Source organism: Polypterus senegalus, chromosome 10, assembly GCF_016835505.1.
Source record: "Polypterus senegalus isolate Bchr_013 chromosome 10, ASM1683550v1, whole genome shotgun sequence".
NCBI classification, from domain to species: Eukaryota; Metazoa; Chordata; class Cladistia; order Polypteriformes; family Polypteridae; genus Polypterus; species Polypterus senegalus.
Window position 1 is genome coordinate 29,372,512 of NC_053163.1, and position 25,690 is coordinate 29,398,201.

At 39.0% G+C, this 25,690-nt stretch overlaps 1 protein-coding gene across 1 annotated transcript; it reads right to left on the minus strand.

Moving 5' to 3' along the window:
• Nucleotides 1-7,045: 7,045 nt before the first annotated feature.
• On the minus strand, nt 7,046-24,859 carry LOC120536995 (tripartite motif-containing protein 16-like). The gene is made up of 6 exons (XM_039765585.1): nt 24,243-24,859; nt 22,725-22,820; nt 12,771-13,004; nt 12,544-12,691; nt 12,361-12,426; nt 7,046-8,078 (listed from the first exon to the last, which is right to left on the minus strand). The coding sequence occupies exons 1-6, from the start codon at nt 24,813-24,815 to the stop codon at nt 7,549-7,551; spliced, it is 1,647 nt and encodes a 548-aa protein (XP_039621519.1). The 5' UTR covers nt 24,816-24,859; the 3' UTR covers nt 7,046-7,548.
• Between the last annotated feature and the right edge of the window lie 831 nt (nt 24,860-25,690).

Genomic DNA, 25,690 nt, shown 5'->3' on the forward strand with positions numbered 1-25,690 from the left:
GAATTATGTGTGCAGAAGAGTGCACTCCAAATAGGAAAAGTAAATGTGTTTGCAGAATTAGAAGGGCATTGATGCTTGAAAGCAATAGAACATCAGTAAAATGAAATAGATACTTCAGCAGAGGAAAGGCCCAGAGCACAACATTTTTTAAAGGTACACTTGAAAATCAGTGTGCACCCCTTTTAATTCATTGAAATATTACACTTTTGGGGAATGGATAATTATCCATCCTTTTTCAAAACCACTCAAAGAGCTTGAATACCACAAGTCTGAGTTTGCATACCACACAGGAATGATCATTGAAAAGTTAATGAGTGAAAACAGCTAGCAAAAGCAAAAATCTGGCATTTAGGATCATCTGCGGAAATTATAATTTATGACACACACACAGAGTAGCACAAAATTGGTGGGCCCTCTTTAATACTGGATGTTGGGCCCTTACAAGGAAAAAAGCCATATGCTTTTGTTTTGTGTTATAAAAGTGTCTTAAGAAAGGCACTTTAACCTCTAAGGTAAAGCTCAAATACAAAACAAGAATATCTCAACGCTGGCCAAGGCTAGCTACCTCGACTTTTGATATCTTACTGAGGACTAGAAGCCATTCCGCTCACAAGGTGTTCCTGTCCCCATTCCCTTACGTGTCGATCCGTCTTCAAATTGGTTACCCTGAACGGGCTACACTTCAGGATACCCCAGCAAAGGCCAAGAATGGCTACTCCTGTCTGGCTTTCGTATTTCAACGCCTATCTTTGAAAGGACTACACAGACTAAGAGAAGCCTAATCTAAGCTAATCATTACCCACAATAGTGCAGTACCTAAATGGACAATCATCGGTTATTGCTAAAATGTCAGTAAACAACAGGACAACTTTAGCAAAGCAATATTCCAACTGTTTTAGTTATTAATTACATTTATTTAAATGAGAAACAAGGTGTAAATGTAACATATGAAAGCATACAACCTGAATGATTGAAATCAGGGTCACACAGCAGTCTTTGGTTTCCTAAACCAGGTGGGATGTTTGGGAGGAAAGAGGCCGTCTATAGGTGGCAAAGTCACACTGAGTTGTCTTCTCCTCGGCAGTTGTTTCTCTCTCTTCTCTTATTCTTGGAAGTTGTGATGTCTCTCTGGCAGTGTCTTTTTAAAATCCTATGAATTTATAGGGTCTTGCTGGCTGGTCCTTTTCACAATAAAACCCTGCCTTATGTAAGGTATTGCATCAGTCAAAGTTTGGGACAACTGATACGCTCCCATGGTCTTGTTTATTGTTGATTAAGTTACTTTTGGCCAAACACATTCATCTTAAAGTCCAGGCTTCCATTTTATGTATTCTTACAAGCATACATACACTGGTCACTTTATCGATGCTTAAATATATACATTCTAATAAACAATGACACTCTTTAACAATGTATACTTATTTTCCCAGAATTCCTGATTATATCTATTTTGCAGACAGCACAGAATTTTATCTACTTCCACAATTTGACTGTCTTGCAGAACTACCTCATGAATATTAATGATTTAATGAGGTCAGTTTCAGTTACAGAACATTTGCCACACAAGCTCTGAGCTCACAACTTAAAAGTCATCATCTAAATAATTCTAAAATAGAAGCAGACTGAAATAAAACACACAAATTAAATATTACGAGTCATATTTAGCATACACTAAAAGTTCAATTTTCCAACAGCATTACAGATCACCAGCCACTTAAATATCTTACATCATATGATCTCCACATTCTGGTCCTTGAAATGAAGAGTATGTTTTGCCCAAATGCTTTATCCCTTCTAACATTTATCTTCCTGTAATAAGTTACAGGATTTTTCCTAATTTAATGCCTTTTGTAACATAGTCATCACATCTCTAGTGATTTTTTTTGTTCCAGTACAAGTTCATCCAAAATATTACAAGGAAGTAATGTGTCGATAAATTGTAATACATTTTCAGTTTTTCTTTAATGAAGAGGTTCTTTACTTGCTGCCTCTCATTTTATAGCCCAGTCACTACAGCAAACATGTTTGGATTACAGGATGATTTTTCCAGCTGTGTGCCTTTATGTCTGAAATGAGCCTGCCTTGGTGCCGTGTGTACAGTACATTAAAAAATATCAGGGTCAGGCAGAAGTGTTCATCTGCCCACAGTGCAGAGAAATATTCAACCCAAGGCCTCATTTGCAGAAAAAGTGCCCTTCTGACTCCCAGAAAAACTAAAGATGAAACAGCCGCATTCACGTGTGGTAAGACATGCCTAACCTCATTCTGTGAGATTCACATCAATCACCACAATGAAATTGTGGCCTCGGAAAATTAAAAATTGGTTAATCCAACTAAAAATATATAAGAGAAGCTTTGTAGATAAAAACATCAGAAAACTGGAAATCTACAGTCGATCTGATGAAACCTGTATCTGCTTGTTGTGTGTTATGGCTGAGCACAATGATCATGTCACAGCTTAACCAGAGATAGAAAAGCCCACCAAGTTTCAAGCTTCAAGGTTGCTTTATATAATCATGTTTAGATAGATAGATAGATAGATAGATAGATAGATAGATAGATAGATAGATAGATAGATAGATAGATAGATAGATAGATAGATAGATAGATAGATAGATTTTAGTACAGTAGGCAGGATATGATGATAGATAGATAGATAGATAGATAGATAGATAGATAGATAGATAGATAGATAGATAGATAGATAGATAGATAGATAGATACTTTATTAACCCCAAGGGGAAATTCACAGAGAGCTGAGCTGAAATTCAAATATTTCAATTTACCAGTTCATCTATGTTCCTCCCGTCACTTAAAACCACAAGATTATATCTCTCAGCTGGTCTTTGAATGCCTCAGGAGAAGTTGGAGGAAGTGGTGGGAAAAGGGGCATCTTTGCTTAAACTGCTGCCCCTGCAACCCAGATCCAGATAAGCAGAAGAAAATGGATGGATGGATGGATGGTGTGGCATATGGCCGGTCATTTATCCCGGCCAATCTCAGGCAACCTCTTCCTACAGATTGTGGCCTTTCAGTGGTGGAAGTGATCCAGGTGCTTGACCACCTGGTCCCAATTGCACCTCCGGGTGGGGCTGATGACTCGTTCAGCCGGATTCTCGAGTCTCTGCAGCACCCCCTAGCGGCCACCCCAGCTCCCATCTTGGTTGTGGAGGACTCCATGTCCCATGGAGCCATGCGGGAGACTGGGGAACGAACATTGGCCAGGGAGGTTGCCACCACGCGTCCCGGGGGAGGTATTGAGCTGCCCATGGTGGCTCCCCCGGAACATATGCAGCAGAGGCGTATATATATACTAGCAGAATACCCGTGCTTTGCAGCGGAGAAGTAGTGTTTTAAATAAGTTATGAAACAGAAAAGGAAAAATTTTAAAAATAACATAACATGATTGTTAATGTAATTGGTTTGTCATTGATATGAGTGTTGTTCTCATATCTATATATATATATATATATATATCTATATATATATATATATATATTATATATATATCTATATATATAATATATAGCAAAATACCCACGCTTGGCAGCGGACAAATAAAAAGAAAAGGAAAAATTTTTATAATAACGTAACATGATTGACAATGTTTTGTCATTGTCATGAGTGTTGCTGGCTATATATATATATATATATATATATATATATATATATATATATATATATATATATATATATATATATATATATATATGAGTATATATATATATAGATATATACTTTGTACATGTGTACATATATACACACACACATATACTATGGGGTGCTAAACAGGCAAATACATTGATTTTGTGAATATATAAAGTCGGCGTCAGAATATATAAAGTCAAAACTTGAATATATAAAGTCACTGTCGGAATATATAAAGTCAAAACTTGAATATATAAAGTCAGCGTCAGAATATATAAAGCGCTGATTTTATATATTCCGACGCTGACTTTATATATTTAAGTTTTGACTTTATATATTCCAGCACTTACTTTATATATTCAGAAATATTCCAACGCCGTCTTTATATACTCAGGTTGTGACTTTATATGTTTGGGAATGACTTTATATATTCAAGTTTTGATTTTATTTATTCCGACAGTGACTTTATATAATCAAGGTTTGACTTTATATATTCGGGAATTACTTTATATATAAAACTTTTGACTTTATATAGTTAAATTTAGTCATCATTGCATAACTTTTTCTTTACCATAGAAATTTAAAGACTAAATTCAACTTCCATTCCTAACAAAGATATTTCTGGCGACTAAATAGAACCTACTTATATCCAAATTCGAGCTATTGAGCCGTCGCCTGTCTGCCTGAATAAGTCACCCTCGCTTCGCTCTTACTTTTTTAACGTTAATTTAATCATAGCTAGTGGCAGAAAAATGATAAAATGGAAGGAGGATTACACTGAGTATGGCTTTACCAAAACAATTATTGATGGCGAATCGATTACTCATAAAGCTTGAATTGGTGATCTGTTTTTCTGTGTTAACCTTATATTTTTTCAGACTTCTTCTCAAACCAAGGGGGTGCGAGGGTAAAATGAATCGGGATGCGCTGATCAATGTAATCAGTGTACCAGGAAATCATGCATTGACAGAAGTTCCCCTTTGCTTGTATTGCAAAGTGTGATTAAATGCGTGATTTTTTAACGCGTTATGGAGCACATGCATCGAAGCTTCTCAGCTGTGCTTGTGCTAAGAAAAGGAAACATTTTAAAAATAACGTAACACGATTGTCAATGTAACCTTTTGTAAGTAGTGCCTGGAGGATTAAGTGTGGAGAAACTGTAGAGACAGCGTGTGTATTAACTTGTGGATTTTTCTGTATTTGGTGGCAACGTCACAAAGTCGCTTCCATAACACTGCATGCGTTAGCTGCGGAGCTCAGCTCAGAGCGAAATGAGGTGAATGGGTGGGGAGATGATGACGTGACTCCCTTAACTGTCAATCCCCCACAAACAAAAATTTGCATAAGCACAGCCTTTCACGTGCAATTTTAACTTAGTTAAGTGATCAAAACTCTCGTTTATATCCTGCGTCCTCTCATTAAACTTGTATCCCGCATTACCCGTGGGCATGACAAACGCCAGCGGCAGCCTGTCTATGAACTTAATTTAAACTTTAGGTTTACACCGTGCATTGTTTCCGAAGTAGCAGCACTCATAAATATGGTAGTATATGTCACTCGCTCGCTTCTTATTGTTTTGCTGCCTTCTCAATTATATAATGCATTTTTTCTTCAGCGCTTTTTGGAGCTCTTCCTGGTTTTCTACACACTGCGTTGACAGTCAGTTCAAGTGATTACGTGGGAGGCGTGATGATGTCACACAAAACTCCCCCCCCCCACGGCTTTCGAGCTCAACTCCATTACAGTGAATGGAGAAAAATAGCTTCCAGTTATGACCATTACGCGTAGAATTTCGAAATGAAACCTGTCCAACTTTTGTAAGGAAGCTGTAAGGAATGAGCCTGCCAAATTTCAGCCTTCTACCTACACGGGAACTTGGAGAATTAGTGATGAGTCAGTGAGTGAGTGAATGAGTCAGTCAGTCAGTCAGTGAGGGCTTTGCCTTTTATTAGTATATATATATATATATATATATATATATATATATATATATATATATATATATATATATATATATTATTGCAGAGACGCTTGGTTGGTGCCAACCCGAACACAGACTGACACTGGAGGCACAGGTGAAAACATCATGCCTTCCCCGTGTCCTTCAGCCCTAACACAGTCCCAAAAACACCAAAAGGAAAACACCCCACAACATGCTCTTCTTCTTTCTCCACTCCTCCCAGGCAGCATTGTCCTCCTCCTCCCGACTCTGGCGCCGTCGGTAGTGGCCACAGGCTCCCTTTACAGCCCTTCCGGAAGTGCTTCAGGTGGCAATTAACCTAAATTAGGCTGTACTTGTGGGTGTGGCTGCGTTACCACCGACACAGTCTCTGGAAGCTTTGCAGCTCCTGCTGGTGGTGACCACGGTTCCAGGATAGTGACCCCGATGCAACCCAGGGGGGCTACCATCAAGTGCTTCGGGGGGAAGTAGTTTGCATTCCATGGCTTCTGCCCCAGATCCAGTGTCAAAGGGGCATCCCGGCCAAGCATGGGTCCCGGCCGTCCGTCACAATATATATATACACATATATATATATAAACACATATGTGGAAAGATGTGCAAAATTATAAAGATGTGGAATTATAATATAAATATGGCTTGTCCGACGGACCAGGAGAAGGTTGCCTCACACTGTTCCATTCCATCTGAATTAGTGTGGTGCTGAGATGTCACCCATTGCATGGCTACACTCGGGTCCCAATCTGGGATCCTGAGTTGGTTTGTCATGTGTTAGGTGTGGCAATGCGCTGTATCAGTGGGTGCTCCTAACCTTCTCCTGGTCCGTCGGACAAGCCATATTTACATTATAATTCTACATCTTTGTGACATGTGATATGGGTTTCATGACATGGGATATTACACACCTTTGATTATCTGGCTGTCAAAGCTCTGCTTCCAAGTGATAAGATAATCAACACAGCCTGTGGCAAACCATTGAAACAGATTTTAAAGGTTATAGATGGATGGTGATGGAAATATAAGCATCTATCTTTTAAAAAATCGAAGATCTGGCACTCCATGACAACATGTAAAGTGAGCCTGTTTGCTTTATGGTATTTTTTGCCACTTCCATCCCATAGACTTCCATGACAGAGATCTTGTGCATACACATAGCCTGCAACAGATTAACATCTTCTCCAGTGTTTCTACCTTTCATTTAGTATTGCATATATAATAGATTTAATGGGTATGGAAAGTCGACATATGAATTACAGGATAAAGTAGTCGCTATTGGACTTAAAGCATCTGTTTGTTTACTGACCAAAAATAATTTTAGAAGTTTTCAAAATCAGCACTAGCATTCTTTTAAAGTTAATTGTACCATTTTGCTATTCTAGACAAGTATGTCTGAATTTTCATAGAACCTTTTTTTTAGACAAGAATGATACTGACACAACAGATCATCAAGAGCTTTAATTATACCTGGACTATGGAGAGTTTACAATGTTAAATAATTTGAAAGCCATCAGCTAAGCTGTACATTGCTAAACATACAACAAGATAAATCCACCCAAGCAGGATAACAATAAAAGGCAGAATATATATAACTGTTATTTTCATGATAACAATTTCTTGTTAGTAAATAAAAAATAAGAAAAAAGTATGGAAGGTGGTGGACTGGAGATTAAAGTAATCAAAAAAGAGGACTGGATACAGTAGACAGGCATTCAGGGTAGAAAAATAATAAAATACATAACACTACAAATTGTCTACAATTTTTTTCTATTAAATGTGCTATCTCTTTATAACCAATAATATGATGACTCTCAGAATCCCAATAATGCTTGTTAAATTCATCAACATTTACAACATTCCTGCTTCTGAAACACTCCAATATTACAGCAGAAACCTAAATTAAAATTTAAGAGAACAATCTTAAAAATGCTGAATTAAACTTTTTATTCTGGAGCACAGATTTTTATGGTTGGGGAATAAACCCAAAGCCGAAATGCAGGATACAGTGGTTCAGTGAAATTAGCCTTAAAACTGTGAAGGAGAGTCATGGTATCAGAAATATCGTAAAATGACAGAATGCCAGCAGGCCAGTCCAAATACACACCAATTGTTTTACCGGCTTCTGCGTTTAATTCAGTCTCCTCGTTATCGTGCCATGCCGAGGTATGTGTAGAACAGCAAAACAAACTCCATGACTTATCATTACAGCCAAGACAACACTCATCATTATCTCCTTTTCTGCCGATTCCTTTGTATGTGACTCCAATTTCGACAGTGTGACTCCACTCCACTTCCCAGTAAAAGCGATTTCCAGACAGTCCTTCTTTAGACAGAATTTGATAGCAGGAGTCAAACTGGTGTGGGCTATGTAAGTAGATTTGCTTATCTTTTTCCCATGTCACCGCTGTATTCTCCTCAGATAAACAGAGATTTGTGTGTGCTGATATAGGGTCCAATGTGAGCTGACAGTGATCTAAATATCAAATGTTATTTAGAAAAAGAGAAAAAACCTGTGACTTGTTACATCTAGAACCAGTTGTTCAGAAAGTTATATCCTAATGCATCGTCTCATTAAGAAATGCACATCATTCAAGAAGTGCTGCAGATAAAATCCAGACCAGTTTTAGCATTCATTTGACACTAGTACATAATTTCTTGTACCTGTGTTAAGACAAAGTGGGCATTGCACCCTTCAGCTAGGCTTTCAGTTGTACATAAGGTTGAACAGACTTACCAGAGATGCAGACAGATAGGCAGTAACCAGCCAGCTAACTACTTTCTCATCTTGCATTGCTACCGTATAACAAGTTCATGATTAAATGTGTCAAATAAATGTTCATCTTTTGCATGCTTTAAGCTAACTTGGAGAATAAAAGCCCTGAGTAAAGTTTGACAGCTTCACCCAATTACTATACATTAAATCAAGGCTAAGCCAAATGTGACATCACACAAAATTTTCAAAATGAGGAAACTAAATAAAAATGGATGTAAAATCAAGGAGCTCCAGAAAATATCTAAATGAGTTGTCACGCATGCATGTCCGGAGGCCCTCCATATAGGCTTTGTCAAGGTATGTAATAGTCCGTAGGGATGAGAGGGGGCGCTATTGCTGTCAGTGTCATCTCCTTCTCTCCCCACAGTATCAAGGAAGCTGCCTGGTGAAGGTAACTGACTCTGCCCCTTCTGGTTCAGCCTTCATGAAAGCTTCCTGGAAGGAGGTGTCATTTCTGGCAAGAGCAATCTATGGGACAAAGCAGATCTCCACTACCATAGTGACCCTGCATGGCTAATCAACCTAACTACACTGTTTTGAGTTTAATCCCTGCTTTGTGGGATTTTTGCTTTATATTTGACAATAAATGGGACAAAATGGTTGACGCTCCAAATATTTCCACTTTGTGGAGCTGTCATTCCTGCACCCAGCCACATTGTGTAGTGAATCATGAAATCAATCTTTAACATTTTTAACACTAGGGGGCTTCATTCGCCAACCCCACCCGCCTGCGCTACATGCCATTGTTAAGAGGGGGGCTGAATGTACCCCAAGGAGATGCGGTCACTCATCTGAAACCTCTCTTAAATGGTGATACAATGGGAAACAAATATATTTTTTTAACTCCTCTTTGCTCGATCAGCTACTGGCTTGCTGCTGCTGCCATGCTGCGTGATCTGCATTTCGTGTGGTGCTTCAAACATTTAAAAGCCTGTACAGCACCTGAATATTCAATCTCTTTTTGCTGTTCTGTTATTTCACAGAGTAATATGTTTAGTTTGTTTGTGCTAATGAGATCTTTGCTGTCATTTTTTGAGACTTTCGAATTTTCCTACTTCCATTATTTCTAACCTGCTCTGCATGTGTATCTTGGGACTTGCTACCAAAGTTGGTAAGTATGATGTAAATTGTCCATCTCATGGGAAGTGAAAGTGTCTCTCTGTCTCTCTTCAAAAGATCACGTCTGGTTGCAGGAAAAAAGTCTTGTATTGTTGCAAGATTTTTTTTTTATAATAGAGAGATTTTTTTTTTATTAACTTGCAATGTCTAAGCCAATCCTTGCTCTGGGATATTTATGATTTACCGGGGGAGGGATAGGGGCAGCGTTGACCATTTCGCATAGACACTTTAGACTCCATGAGCCATTCTCTCAGGAATGGACAAGTAAACCTCTGAAACTGACCAACTAGCCAGGGAAATACAGTTGAGAACAAGCCACAACTGAACAAAGCAACTGGGGGATGGCCCAGACAGTGTCCAGGCGATGTGTCCGTGGCTGCTAAACCACACAAGAGAAAAGATTCTTTTTTCAGTCATGAAATAAGCAGACCAAAATGATGATCTGGTACTTGTTTACAGTGTACTTAATGTGCCTCATTTAAGTTGCTTTAACTTAAAATAAGTGTTCCCTGGCATTACTTACATTTTCCTAGTCACATTGAATGTGTTAGATGTCACAAAATACAATTATTTTAGGTTCTTTTCTTTCAACAGAAGCATTATCTGTCTCAGGGACTGTTTTCATTACTCTCATATTTTATATTAATCTTACTCAAATTTAATACATCTATAATCCTCAAAACATAGCATTCCCATTTCCGCTATGCACAGTTACGTTTGTAACGTTTGCTTTTGTAAAGCTGGAAAGAATGTTAGCAAATTATTTTTTTTGCAAAGGCCATGGTTTTTGTCGGGTTGTGGAAGCCATTTAAATTTTAAATTTTTTGACATATGTTGCCTATCCTATATCAGAAAAACACCTCTTTCTCTGTTTCCAATATAACAATATAATTAGTGTCATGATTATATGAAAAATGCAATCATCCAAAATAAACTAAATGTACCCTATGCAGTAATAAGTGAACCACTAAATACTTATTAAACAGAACAGTGCTGATATAGTTTGAACTGAAATTATAACTGATATACAGTACAGTAATCCCTCCTCGATCGCGGGGGTTGCGTTCCAGAACCCCCCGCGATAGATGAAAATCCGCGAAGTAGAAACCATATGTTTGTATGGTTATTTTTATATATTTTAAGCCCTTATAAACTCTCCCACCCTGTTAACATTATTAGAGCCCTCTAGACATGAAATAACACCCTTTAGTCAAACATTTAAACTGTGCTCCATTAGAAGACAGAGATGACAGTTCTTTCTCACAATTAAAAGAAAGCAAACATATCTTATCTTCAAAGGAGCGCAGTCATAAAGGAGCGCCGTCAGAAGCAGAGAATGTCAGGGAGAGCGCTCGCTAAGAAAAGCAAACAATCAAAAAATCAATACGTGCTTTTAAGTATACAGAAGCACCGCGATAAAGCGGCATTTTGTAGAGGAGCGTCCGTGTCCTCTGTGCAAACAGCCCCTCTGCTCACACCCCCTCCGTCAGGCAGAGAGAGTGAGAAAGATAGAGAGAAGCAAACAAGCACCGCGTGGGAAGCATATCTTATAGCAATGAGGAGTTTTTAGTTAATATGTAATACATGCTCTGATTGGGTAGCTTCTAAGCCAACCGCCAATAGCATCCCTTGTATGAAATCAACTGGGCAATCAAACTGAGGAAGCATGTAACCTAAATTAAAAGACCCATTGTCTGCAGAAAACGGCGAACCAGCGAAAAATCTGTGATATATATTTAGATGTGCTTACATTTAAAATCCGCGATAGAGTGAAGCCACGAAAGTCGAAGCGCGATATAGCGAGGGATTACTGTATATGTTTTCTTCAACCTAGCAAATAAATTTTCAAAGCACTTTACTAGAGTTCAACATAAACGGATAAATCAATTTAAATGTAAGGCTTTTGTTTAATGCAGCCCAGCAAACTATTGCAATGGCTAGTTGATTGTTTTTCGTTGGTTTAACCTAAGACAGTTCATACTTTCTCCAAATAACCACATCTCATTTATTCAAAATTTTTTTGTGGAACTAGCTGAAGAAAGAGTTTTAGAAGAGAGTGGACAAGAAATGTTCAACCTTGAGAAAGTCGAGTATAACTAGTTTATGTGTCACCTGACCCTACACATCTAGCACTGTGAGGCTATATGGTTTGCCAGCATTCACATTTGTACTTTGCTTAACATCTTGGGTATATTGTTTATAGTGAGTAAAACTGTAACTTTTCTTGTGCCTGTTCCGGTGCTCTGAGGTCATAGATGTGAAAGGTAATGAAACATATGAGGGCTATAGCAGGGATTTGGAGACATTTTGTTAAGGTCTACATAATAAAGAGTATAAAGGGGGAATAAGGTTACCCTAGGACCGTAACATGACAAAACAAAGAGATAAGGACAGCTTATTCCATATTATACGTTTGTCTGTCTGTCCTCTTGTTTTTATGTTACTGCAGCGTTTCTCAACCTTTAAGTATTTATTTATTTTTCTAGTATCAGAATGTAGTTTAAGTTAATTTGTTTTGGTTTCAACAGATATATTTTTTTTTATATTTTTGATTCTTGTTTTCTTTTTTTTACATCTTCGCGCCCCCATTTTTGTTACTTCACGCCCCCCTAGCGGGGTCCGTACCACAGGTTGAGAACCACTGTGTTACTGTATATAAGCAATCATAACATTTATACAATCATTCTATCTATTATTAATGTGTTTTTTGTCTCTCATTTAGAGAACAATACATTCCTTTTGTACACTAAATACACATACCCATTTTATAAATATGATATTCTGGCTGATACATCAAAGAATGTAGACTTATACAAGGATAAAAACACTTCAAATATTTGAAAAAAATCAAATAAATTCTTACATTTCATAAAGTCATCTTTGTTCCATGACTCTGACAGACCTTGAATGCATGATGGATTTGCAATTACTGAAGAAAGCAAGACAAAAAGTATAGTTTATTAAAGACAGGTGGTTTTTCATTTTAGGTAAGTAGTACCTCAACCTTGACATGCCCAAGATGAATGAACAAATTTTAAACACACACCTGGCTTTCCCTCCCACTTGCTGATCTTCTCCATACCTTCATTTAATCTGAATAATTCTTCCATCAATTCTTCAGAACGAAAGTCTGTACTTACAGTGATATCTGGGAGAACGTCATCTTGAAGCGGAATGCACACTGATGGGAATGTCTACTGGAAAAGACAAGTTGCTTAAAATAATTAAGTTATTTTATGCACATATTATATCCTTGGAAGTGGGTACTCTCACCTGAAGGAAGTAGATGTGATCATCTGTCCCCGAAAGATCAGTCAGCTCAGCATGTCTTCTCCTCAGCTCCTCAATCTCTTCTTCCAATTGTTCAATAATTCCTTCAGCCCGCTCAACTTCTCTCTTTGCTTGCTTTCTAATACTCTCAGTCACCTTCTTCTGGGTTTCCTCAATGGTGCAGATCAGATCACCAAAGCTCTTCTCAGTTTCAGTTATTTCTGTTTCTTCACAGTTCTGAAACATTTGATCAAATTGTTCACTTCTATTTTTTTTTCATATTTTTTATTTTTAAAATGCTTTCACAGAAAAGATGCATAATTCATCCATCATCCAATCTGCTATATTCTAACTACATGGTCATGGGGGTCTGCTGGAGACAATCCCAGCCAGCACAGAGCAGGAAACAAACCCACACCAATCACACACTAGGGACAATGTAGAATCGCCAATGCACCTAACCTGCATGTCTTTGCACTGTGGGAAGAAACCGGAGCACCCGGAGGAAAACCACGCAGACACGGGGAGAACATGCAAACTCCACACAGGGAGGACCGGGAAGTGACCCCGGGTCTCCTAACTGTGAAGCAGCAGTGCTACCCACTGTGTCACCGTGCCTCCCCAAATATGCATAGTTCATGTGCTAAATTCATTTTTAGAAACCACATCATTCATATTTTGCAAATTTAAAGAAATATTTAAAAAGCTGAATTGCCTGAAATGCCAAAAATTCACTTTTATCATCTTTTTCTTAAATTTAAATGTTTACTGGAATCAAAATCACATTCTGTAAATGAAGATAAACTGAGAAAATCCCTTTGATGAAAAAAAAGCAATAGTCAGAAATGTCAATTAAAAATAAATGTTCTGGAAAATGAATGGCGAAAAAATAAGTCAATGAATTTTTTACATCCCTTCCATTTTTTATTTACTTTTTATTCTTTGTTTATTATAATATTTGAAAGTCTGTCTTCCTAATCTCTATAATCCAATTAGAAGGTGGCCAGTGCTGGATTCTCTCAAGTGTGTCAAAGTATAATCTGAATAAACAGAAGGCAGACAGCTAGTTCTGAAGTAACCTTGCATCTATGCCCAATCACAATTGGCCAGTTTAGATTCATTAATACACCTAATTTATAAGTTTTTAAGATGTAGAAGGTGAGAAAGAAAAAAAGACTTACAACATTATTAGCTTACATTTCTTTATGAGGAAAGACTGACCTTTGATACTATCAGAAGACCCTGTGAAGATTGTAAGATCTTTTTAGACTATAAGAATGTTTAAATTGATTCTAAGTGTGTAGAAATAGAAGGGTGTATTCCTTAGGAATGCAAATGGCTGTTTGTTTAATGGTTTAGGACATTTCAGTATGTCATAACTTAAGAGTTAACTTTTAACTATGTATAACCTCAGAATGAACTGCTAGGGTTTTTTCTTTTCTTTTCTAGGATATAAAAGAGAGAACGGGTTTACTTTAGGGATTCTGCTAAAACCAAAATCAGTCGACTGAGTTGGAAAGAGGCAGTCTCACATTTTTTCTACTCACCAAGAATTAAGAATAAAGAAATTATTTTTACTTTAATTGGGTTTAAGTTCTTCCGTTGTTTTCGACTTCAGCGCTCACAGTTTTGGCGCCCAACGTGGGGCAGAGACGGCCAAGCGACTCCTTGAGCGGGATCGCCCAGAGGACGGTAAAGGACCGACACCGGCCGGGTCGGGAGGACCAGATCCGGAAAAAGTTAGGACTGGCCTGCCTCGGGCGACTCCTGCATGGGGAATCCTTGACCTCCTCTGATTCTTCCTGAAAGTCGAGTAAACTGGGAACTTCCAGGCGGGAGGAAAAATTCTTGGTGAGTAGACCGAAGGAGGCCGACCGGGGAAAAGAAACCAGGCAGTGAGTGGACCGGAATGTATAGATAAGCTCTCGGAAATAAAACAGTGTAAAGATTATGAATGTTAAGGACATGAGTTAGTACACTCCCTAGGAAATGAAGAAGAAGTCTCTTAGAGGCTTAAAAGTAAAATAAAGGAAGGGAGTGGGAAGAATAGATAAATAACTGAACATTTCGTGATTGGGAAAAAAGCACTGTTGCGGGAGGGCGGGACTCTTTGCTCTAACGGTCTGGTTATATTCTGAACTCAACGGGTCACTCAGGGAAATGATCACCTAAACAGCAGTAACCAGCGGCCTTCGGGTGAAACTGTCAGTCCGCTAATCAGGTTGATCATCCCGGTGGACCGGAGAACAGGAGGGACCGGGAGTGAAGTGACAATTGAGGCTGGTTTAGCAAAAAGAGTGCGGAAAACTCACTGACCATGGGGAAAACTAATAGCAAACCGGTTAAAACTCCTTTGGGAAACAGAAAGCATGAATCAACGTACTCATCTGTGACTGAATAAAGACTAATTGCTTGAACTATTCTTGTCTTCCTCGGGTGTTACTTCCACTGTTTATTTGGCACCCGAACAGTTCCACTCGTGTTGGAGAACCCGAGTGAAGGTGCGAATTGCAGACAGGAATAAGATCGGTGACCGCTGAGTACAATTGCTTTACCGTCCGGGAGAGGTACTGGGACGTAACGATTAGAGCGCCTCTTGAACGAGACGGAGTCTTAAGGAGACTTATAATTAGAAGGGAGAGGTGGAAATTTAAAAAAAAGGGAAAGTACCTCCCGGTCGGGAATTCGCTAAAGAAAGAGATTGAAAAAACAGGGTGTGAATGAGGAGCCTCTGTTCGGAGGATTGTTCTCGGAAAACGTACCAAGGGAAAAAAACGGCTTTCCGAGATGCTACATAGAACGGAAAACAGGCTTAGATTTAAAAAAATAATGTAAACGGTGGAATAAACAGAGCAGGGGCAGGTGGCCAGTAGAAGGCTCTGGTGGTATGAGTGAACTACAGGAAGTTAGGAAGATTGTATATAGAAAAGCACGAGGGTGCTCTAGTCGAGAAAATGGAAATGTTTTAATAGATGGGAATTGATAATTAAAGATAGAGCCCTGAAAGCGATGCAGAAGTGCAATGAGGGACTGCAAAGCCAAAAAAAACTTATTGCAGAAAGAGAAAAGTTGTCCTTGATAATGCAAGAACTGTCCCAAAAGTCCGGATAAAAAATGGAAGAATAAATAAATAAAAATATATGAAAAAGAAGAAGAACAGATTATACCTTGATTTAGTGACAGCATGTGTTTAAACTCCCTTTGAGGACAATAGTCCATCACCACCCCTTGGGGCAGCTGGAGGAATTAATGAGGGAGAGGAAGAAGATGGTCTCGATGATTTTTTTAAAATGAACAGTTTCAGCCAGAGAGGGATGAAGAATCGTGAAAAGGGATGCCTAATATGACCCGATTCTGACTCCTCAGGATAAAAAAACATGAATATGAAAGGATGGAATTTCAAGCACCATTAATACAAGTGCCCTTTCCGCAATATAATGTACAACAGCCTGACTCAGATTAAAACTGTCCCACCTTCATGGTGCAAAGAAACTGGGACCTGCAAGAATTAAAAGAGGTGGTGCAGGAATTGCTGAACCAGTTCATGACAATGAAGAAACAATTAGATGACATATATAAGCCAAATACTGCAGAATGGATTCAGGTCCTTAGAAGGAAAGCTCATTTCAGGCAGAAATGATGTGAGAGTGCAATGGACAGAGACTCTGGGACGACAGCGGGTTGATAGTGGCCAGTTCAGTGTTCAGTGGACAGTTTCGAGCACAAATAAAAGCAAAATATATCAGCCCTCTAATGCCCAGTGAACTTTGACAAGACTTGATGGTCCGCCTGTGCCTTTGCATTTCAGTCACAAATAAGAGAGTGAAGGTTGCATCAGAACAGCACACCGCCATGCACTGACCACCACCATTACATGCTTGTATGCTGCCTTGATTGTTCATGTTTGACTCAAAAACAGCAAAAAATCTCTGCTATCCTGGGTTCCTCTTGGATTACAGTATTCAAAATCATTTTACTGTATTGCATGATTTTTGGACTGTATTATGATGAAGTCTGACTCTTGGACTTTTCAGCTGCTGTTTTCAGAAAAAGAGACTGCCTAACGAACTGTTATATCTCAGCAAAACTGGCTGGAGCAGTATTACTCCTTTTACAACAATCGCTTTTCTTCTAAAGTGGTTTTACCACATATCCTCATTGCTAAATCCTCTCGTTTTCAGTGGCATAATGTGAGACAATTGGTAATAGCATGTCCAGAAGGGGAGGATTGGGAGTATGTGGGACCTAACATTTAGTTCACCTAGATAGATCTGTTAAGAAAATAGCAGTAGAACTAGTTGTACCTGTAACCCGATCCGTTCTGTCATTTATCTTTCACTTCTCCACCTAAACCCATGCTGTTTACCCTTAAATTTTTTTAATTAGATTTGCTCCACTCATCTCTCTGGGTACAAGGGAAATAATATTTTGTCTGAATAGCTCATGCTGAACCCTTGGTCATTTTCCCAAAGTCATCCTTCCGTTTACATTGTGCACAATATCTTATTTCGTTTGAGGCTGAGACCGGTATTACAATTGTTTATGCTGATTTAGTTAAGCGGGTGCCATTATTCTGATCCAATATTCTCCTATTCTTCCAGTTAGAAAGCATATGATTTATGACGATTCATTCAGGACCTCCGTGGAGTCAATGCTGCTATACACCCTAGGACTCCTATAGTCTCAAACCTTCCACTATTCTCTGTACTGTCCCGGCCACTGCTATGTGGTTTTCTGTTACTGATCTTGTGAATGCTTTCTTTTCAGTTACTGTACACCCTGAGTCTCAGTTCTGGTTCGCATTCACTTTTAAAGGGAAGCATTGGACCTGAGCTGTGATGCCGCAGGGATATACTGAGGCTCTGTGTGCGTGAGTCTGTGTGCGCGTGTTCGTGTGTGTATGTGCGCGTGTTCGTGTGTGTATGGACAAGAACTAGAAAAGATAAAAAGTTGAAAGGTTATTGGCCAAAGGGGGGTGGTGTCCTGGTGTAATATGTAGATGAGTTGCTTTTATGTTCTGAGGCTCAGGAATAATGCAAAGAAGACACAAAGGCTTGTTGGTCTTCCTAGCGGAAATCGGGCACAAAGTGTTCCGGAAAAAGTTGCAACGGGTTGAAAGAAAATGAAATACCTGAGTCATGATTTGACTTCAGGGAATGTGCACAGTCTGCAAGACGGCAAGTTATGTCTGTTCTTGGAAGTTATGATATTGATATTGCCGGCAATGGGTTAAAAAAGATTTTTTTTGGAAAGCACAGCCACTCCAAGAATTAGCGACCTTTTCTAATTTAGTTTTAACTGATAAAATTTCATGAATGGAGCAGGCTGAGAAGGCTTTAACTGATATAAACTAAATTTTTATGTCTGCGCCTGCGTTAAGAGTTCCGGACTACGGTAGTCTCGTCCTTTCACTCTGTTTGTGGACGAGAAAGGGGGGTGTATGACTGCAGTATTAACTCAACAACAAGGAAATAGACAATGACCGGTCACATACTATTCTAAAAAAAAAAAAATTAACAAATAAAACTGGATCCAGTGGCTGCTACAATCCCGGCCTGTTTGAAAGCAGCTGATGCAATAACAGAGGCCATATTAGCATGCTCAGGTGTTGTTCTCATGAGTTTATTAACTGTTAAGGTACCACATGCTGTACATTCCATCTTAGTACAGAAAAAACATCTCATTTGACAGGTGCGCTTGCGGTAGTGAAGTGTCAAGCTCACACAGGGAAGACGAATCCAGTAAGTGAGGGAAAATGCAAGCAGACATGTGGGCAAAGAAAGCCGCCTGGGATCCTACTTCACCACTAACTTCTTTATTTCTATAACAGAAGGAGGAACAAGAGTCACACGAGGATGCAGTATTATCTCTACGAACTGTAGCAACAGAAAAGGAGATAAAGACGTTGCAGAAAGAGGGATCAGATAAAGCTCTGAAAGGAATTTAGATCCATCCATTAACTAAACAAACCTTTCCTCCAAAAAGCTTCTTTTCCAGGAATGGCAAATTCTCAGATGGCCTGGATCATGCAGGAAAAGACACTATGACTCAGGATGTCGAGTGGCATTGGGAAACCACAGGGTTCTCTACATATGCCAAAGGTTTAATGTAGGTAAAGGTACTCAGGTAAGCCCCACCGTCACTCCTAACCCAATGGGTCCCTTTGAAAACCTCCAAATGGATTTCATTGAGTTAACACCGTCTAAAGGCTACCGTCATTACTTGGTAATTGTCGATGTGTTCTCCCGATGGGTGGAAGTTTTCTCTCTAAACATGCAGATGCAAAAACTGTGGCTAAAGCTTTAATAAAAGAAATCATTCCAAGATGGGGAATATCTCAGAAACTGCATACCGATAATGGAACCCATTTTTGTGAATTCTATAATAAATGAGCTGACTACTTGGCTCCAGATAAATGTGCATCATTACTGCAAATACCATCCCCAAAGTGGAGGTATTGTAGAAAGATGCAATGGTAACCTAAAATCAAAATTGGCAAAAATCTGTGAGCAGACAAACTTAACCTGGCCTTGATGGGGTTGAGAGGAAGAACACATCGGCAGTTGGGACTATCCCCATTTGAAATTTCAACTGGATGCCCCATGCCCGTTGGCATGGTTATCGGAAATGTTACTCTGCATACTGTGGACAATGATCTTCTCTCTAGTCTTGCAGGTCTCCGAGCCTCCCTGAAGGAAGTCCACGAACAAGTTAACAAGGCTTGGCGGACCGGTCCCCCACCAATGAAGTTCCAGATCCCCCTTGGAACCCGGATACTGGTCAGAGACACCTGAAGGAAACATTGGCATCAACCTCGCTGGAGGGGACCATTCCAGGTGCTATTATCTACACCTCAAGCTGTTAAAGTCGAAGGAATTCCTGCCTGGATCGTCTCAACTTGCAAAGAATGGCATTCTTAGTTCTATTATTAATAACTTTTCTGTCCCCTTGAACATGGGACAACAAACTTATGGGGACCTTCCCACACTAACTTTCCAAGTAGGGAAGACCACCTCACTCCAGATTGACTTTTGTACTGTTGCTCCTTGTGGAACCGGCAGCAATGAACAATGAACTAGGGCTGAAAAATATGTGTGTGTGATTACTGTCTCCACTCATTATGGCAGTAATTGTCAAAAATGGCAGTGGGTATTTGCAAATACAGGTACCTATGACTGGGGTTATCAGCCCTGGAAGGCTCAGCAACATGATCTCAAGACAAGGTTCTCTATCATTAAAGGACATACTAGCAGAACGTGTTCACATAATAATTGTAAACCGTTAATTATCACTTTAAAAGATCCGTCACCCTATGATGGGGGTATTTACATATTAGGGGTAGATGTCTCTGGAAAAGATCCTCTTGGGAAATTCATTATTCGAGTCACAGCACCAACACCCAATTCTGTCACCCCTACCTCCTTAATCTTCCCTACCACTGTCCTTCCTGATGACTCTCCATCGCACCCTGTACAGTATTTATGACCTGGCAAAATCGGATAGCACTTGATATGCTTTTAGCTGAGAAAGGCGGTGTATGTGCCATGTTTGGGGACAATTGCTGTACCTTCATCCCTAATAACACTGCTCCTGATGGCTCAGTATCTTGTGCACTTGCTGGTCTTACTGCCCTTTCTGTAGAACTTGCAGAAAATTCTGGTATCTCCAATCCCCTTGATGAACTATTTGAACTGTGGTTCGGAATTTTGGCTGGATGGTGTAAAACTATTTTCACCACTGTCCTCATTTCCCTTGCAATCATGGTTATTTTTGGTTGCTGCCTCATCCCTTGTATTCGTGGCCTTCTTCAGAGGCTTATTGACACCTCTCTCACAAAAGCCTATTTTCTTCATGCTGACAATTCCCAAAACCCTGATTACAACCCTTTGCTTTCAGAACTTTCTCCCTCTTCTGAATATGATGATATTGGGTCTGTTCATCCTCATGTGCACATTTTTTGTGCAAAAGGGGGGAACTGAGAAAGAAAAAAAGACTTACAACATTATTAGCTTACATTTCTTTATGAGGAAAGACTGACCTTTGATACTATCAGAAGACCCTGTGAAGATTGTAAGATCTTTTTAGACTATAAGAATGTTTAAATTGATTCTAAGTGTGTAGAAATAGAAGGGTGTATTCCTTAGGAATGCAAATGGCTGTTTGTTTAATGGTTTAGGACATTTCAGTATGTCATAACTTAAGAGTTAACTTTTAACTATGTATAACCTCAGAATGAACTGCTAGGGTTTTTTCTTTTCTTTTCTAGGATATAAAAGAGAGAACGGGTTTACATTAGGGATTCTGCTAAAACCAAAATCAGTCGACTGAGTTGGAAAGAGGCAGTCTCACATTTTTTCTACTCACCAAGAATTAAGAATAAAGAAATTATTTTTACTTTAATTGGGTTTAAGTTCTTCCGTTGTTTTCGACTTCAGCGCTCACAAAGGAAAAACTGAACATCCATAGAAAGCCCACATAGACCCAGGGAGAGCTTGAAAACTCCACATGGTCAGTGACTGGTTCTGAAATCAACACCAGGCCCAGAGATGTGAAACATTAGCCACATCGCCACTGTGTCGCCATTTGAATGTTAGGAACATTACAAAGTCTTAAATGTGTTTCCCCGTATTTGTTACTGCTAGAGAAACAGGGTTTCCCACTTATAATCAAGTGAGAGGTCGTCATCACCATAGGGCTACAACTTTTTTATGATATTAGGAGTTAAAATAAAATTTAACTGTGGAAAATTAGACTATTTGAATATCTCTGAACATTCATCCCATCTCTGTATTGTGAAACTAGCCTTTCATCTGTGTTAATATGTAATAGCATTGCTTTAAAGGTCAGAACTATGCTTCATTTCATTTGCTTTTATTTGTTTGTTTTTTTTTGCCTCATGTTATCTTTGAGTGTATATGCCTCTTTTTCCTTTTTTTTTTGTTACTGTAATAATTTCTACAGATAAAAATTCTGAAGACCTTCGTTACTCTGTGGCTTATTCAAAACATACCAAACATACCAAAACATCTCCTCAGAGCAACTTCTCTTAACCATCCAAGAACAGTTTGGTCACCAACAATGCCTTTTCCAGCATGATGGAGTAACGTGTAATAAGGCAAAAGTGATAACTAACATTGAAATTTTGGGTCCATGGCCAGGAAACTCCCCAGACCTTAAACCCATTGAGAACTTGTGCTCAATCCTCAAGAGGCAGGTGGACAAACAAAAAACCCCAAATTCTGACAAATTCCAAGCATTGATTATGCAAGAATGGGCTGCCATCAGTCAGAATTTGGCCCAGAAATTGATTAACAGCATGCCAGGGCGAATTGCAGAGGTCTTGACTCTTTGCATAAACTTAATGCAATTGTCATTAAACGCCTTTTAAACTTATGAAATGTTTATAATTATACTTCAGTATACCATGGAAACATCTGACAAAAAGATTTGAAAACACTGAAGCAGCAAACTTTGTGAAAACCAATACTTGTGCCACTTTTGGCCATGACTATATATTTTTCAAACTCTTGCTCACCTTTTGGTCTTTTCTCTCAGTCTTCCTTTAATGCACCCTTTCAACTTCAAACCAGTTAAACTGGGTGTGATGTGAACATTTTCTCCTAAACTTCTGGTAACATTGAGACTACTTCAGGAAATACTGTTGGATTATAAAAGTCCCAGTGCTGCCAGGACAGATAATGCTGATCTGCTGAATCACTGCTAAGAAAAATCTTTCCAAATGTTGTTAAAATACGTAAATTAGTAGAATCTCACTGGGCATAAGTAGAGGTGCTTTTGCTGCTAGCTGTAATTTTTGAAAACAACATTGGATTCCTAATAGGGGTCTGTGCCCTCAATGATCAGGTTGCCACTTAAGCAGTCCCTTAACAAACGTATTCTGAGCTTACAAGATAAAGACTACAGGTTAAAAGTAAACTTTTATTCAATCATGCTTACCTTAATTCGTTTTACAGCCTTCTGCATCTCCTCTACCTTTTTATTTCTCTCTGCAACTCTCTGCTGGATTTCTGTCAGAGTTGTTGACATCTGAGTCTGTGTGACAACAAAACGGAAAATCAAGATCACAACATCATGTAACTATGTATCTGATATCATCAAACCCCATAAAAAACTAAATTTATTGAGTTTAGTATTTTGTTATTGCCAAATTGCACACAAAACAAATTTCGGGGGCAATTTCATAATATTGTATGCAAAATGTAACTCTGCTATTTTCTTAAGTGCAGCGCATAAAAACACAAAACCAATTTAGAGTTAACTGTTATTTAACCTGCATATATTTAAAAAGACAAAATCAGAGGGGAGAGGGGTACATGTAAATTCCACAAAGGTGGTCTCAAAATTAAATGTGGAGCTGGTGATAATCATAGCAACATCAGGTAGGAACAAAGGTAAGTAGGTAGGTAGATAGATATTGTGTTTGTTTGTATATATACACACATATATAAATATATACTGCGGTGGGCTGGTGCCCAGCCCGGAGTTTGTTTCCTGCCTTGCACCCTGTATTGGCTGGGATTGGCTCCAGCAGACCTCCATGACCCTGTAGTTAGGTTATAGCGGGTTGGATAATGGATGGATGGATGGATAAATATATATATTTATTGCCACCTCAAGGGTGCACCATCGAGCCCCAAACCACAGACACAATGCTACTCAACAAAATTCTGGGTCTAAATAAAATGTTTTTATTTCTTATCAACACTTTCAAATAAGCACCAGCCAAACTACTCAAAACAGGTTCTCTTCCTCCTTCTGTCTCCAGTTGAGTGTCATCCACTGCCTCCCAACTCTGAGTCTTCGAGGTAAGGCTGTAGGTTTCTTTTAAACTGGACTGTGATTGCTTCCACTGTCCCAGAATTGGTCATTCGCAGCGCCACATGGTTGTACTTCTGGACCCCAAATCCCATACCATCCTGTGGGTGTCTCATATGGGTTTAGCCTGGAGAAACACTACCACCTGCCATGTGGGGGAATGAACTGCTCCTGGTGCTCACGTTCTCCCAATCTATTTATCATCCTTTTCTCTGTGTTGGGATGAAGAATTTAAGGCATTTCAGTCATGCCGAGTCTCAACTCCTGCTCTCCTTCCACTATGGCATCCAATCTGGACAAGAAATCATCCTCCATCTCAGGCCCGGATGTCTGTTCTTCCTCTCTTGCACTTACTATATATAGTGACTGATGTCTGACACATCCAGGAGACTGGAATTAAGTCATGGCCATTATAAAATTAGATTAAATGGGTGCAGAAAATTGAAAAATAAAAGGCCAATCACTCCAGTTCAAGGCAACTTAAGGCAGAAACCCAGTAGCATCAAGTCAAAGACTATCACTGGGCGAGTCACCAGTCCATGCTATTTCCCTATAAGTGCTTATTATCTCAAAATTAAAATGTATATACTGTATTTTCTTGAAGGACATTTCTGTATTTAAACATCAATATTAGCTCACCTGTTTCTCAGCTCGCTCGGTTTCCAGCTCCACACTCTCATGACCCTTATGTTCAGCCAGCATGCACAACAAACAAATGCAGGTCTGATCCAATTTACAAAACACTTCCACTGTTTTCTCATGTTGTGCACAGAGCTTTTGCTGCAGGTTTTTACTTGCATTAATCAGTTTATGTTTTTTAAGTGCAGCAATTTCGAAGTGGGGCTGCATGTGTGTCTCACAGAAAGAAACCAGACAAGTGAGGCAGGACTTCACAGCTCTGAGCTTCTTTTCAGTACAGAAATCACATTCCACATCAACAGATCCAGCATAACGTTGAGGTAAAAATAGTTTAGTTGAGTTTACTGACTTCACAACTTCATCCAGCAGGGTGTTTCTGCGCAGGTCCGGCTTTGAAGTGAAGGTCTCTCTGCACTGAGGACAGCTGTACACATCGGTAGAATCCCAGCAGCTGGTAATACACTTCATACAGAAATTGTGTCCACATGGAATGGAGACAGGGTCGCTCAAGATTTCCAGACATACTGAACAGGAAAAAAGATCTTTTGAGCCACGAATACCTCCTTCTGCCATTATGTTTTTGAGAAAAGTCAAATGACAGATTTCGGAAGAATAGAAACTGAAAGTAGATTAATCCATTTGAAAAATAGGGATTGATGCTGAGAAGCAAATAGGGAGCACGTTCTTTATTAGTAAGCACTCAATGTTAAAGCTGCTGGTCTGTTTTAGTGATTATAATGCATATTTTTGTAATGCTGTTGTTCGAAATTAAAGAAACATTATATTATATATGGAATGACTTTAGACAGAAGCAGGAACTGCCAGAATCATTGTATTTAAATCATTATGTGAGCAGAAAGGTGCACCCCCATAACTCTGACACAGTACAACAGCCCAAACAGGAAAAGAAAATGTCTTTACAGCATCAGAAGGACTTGAAAGCAATGAACCTCAGTAAAATTAAACAGATACTACAGCAGGGGAGAGGCTTAGAGCAGCGGTTCTCAAAGTTGGTCCTGGGGACCCGCTGTGCCTCCAGATTTTCGCTTCAACCAGATTCATAATCAGTGACAACTAAAACCGTGATCTCAATTAATTTGCTGGTATTTTTTTTCTCTTTTCTTATTCTACATTAAGAAAGCACATAGGCATGATTTTTACATTTATAAGACATTTAGAAATATTTTCCTGTAGATTTAAATGCTTAACTCACTTTTGTTGTTTTCATTCTGTTTTGCCCTTTCTCTGTGCCCTGAACTCCCTTCATTGTATCTTAGTAATGACAATTAAAAACGAGCAGAACAGACACCCAGGCAAACAACACTGAATAATGAAAGGCTGCTACTACTTCAGCGTTAGACTCACTAATTAGAAAATAATGGATTAATTAAACAATTAGAACACCCGGAAAAATAGAATGAAAATATTGTTAAAAAGAACATAACTGC

Bases quoted from the DNA above. Each gene is read 5' to 3' on its own strand.
- LOC120536995 (XM_039765585.1), bottom strand. From the start codon at position 24,815: ATGGCAGAAGGAGGTATTCGTGGCTCAAAAGATCTTTTTTCCTGTTCA. The intron at 13,005-22,724 runs GTAAGCATGATT...CAAATGTTTCAG, and splicing joins AGGCTGTAAAACGAATTAAG to AACTGTGAAGAAACAGAAAT. The intron at 12,427-12,543 runs GTGTGTGTTTAA...TGCTTTCTTCAG, and splicing joins CAAGTGGGAGGGAAAGCCAG to TAATTGCAAATCCATCATGC.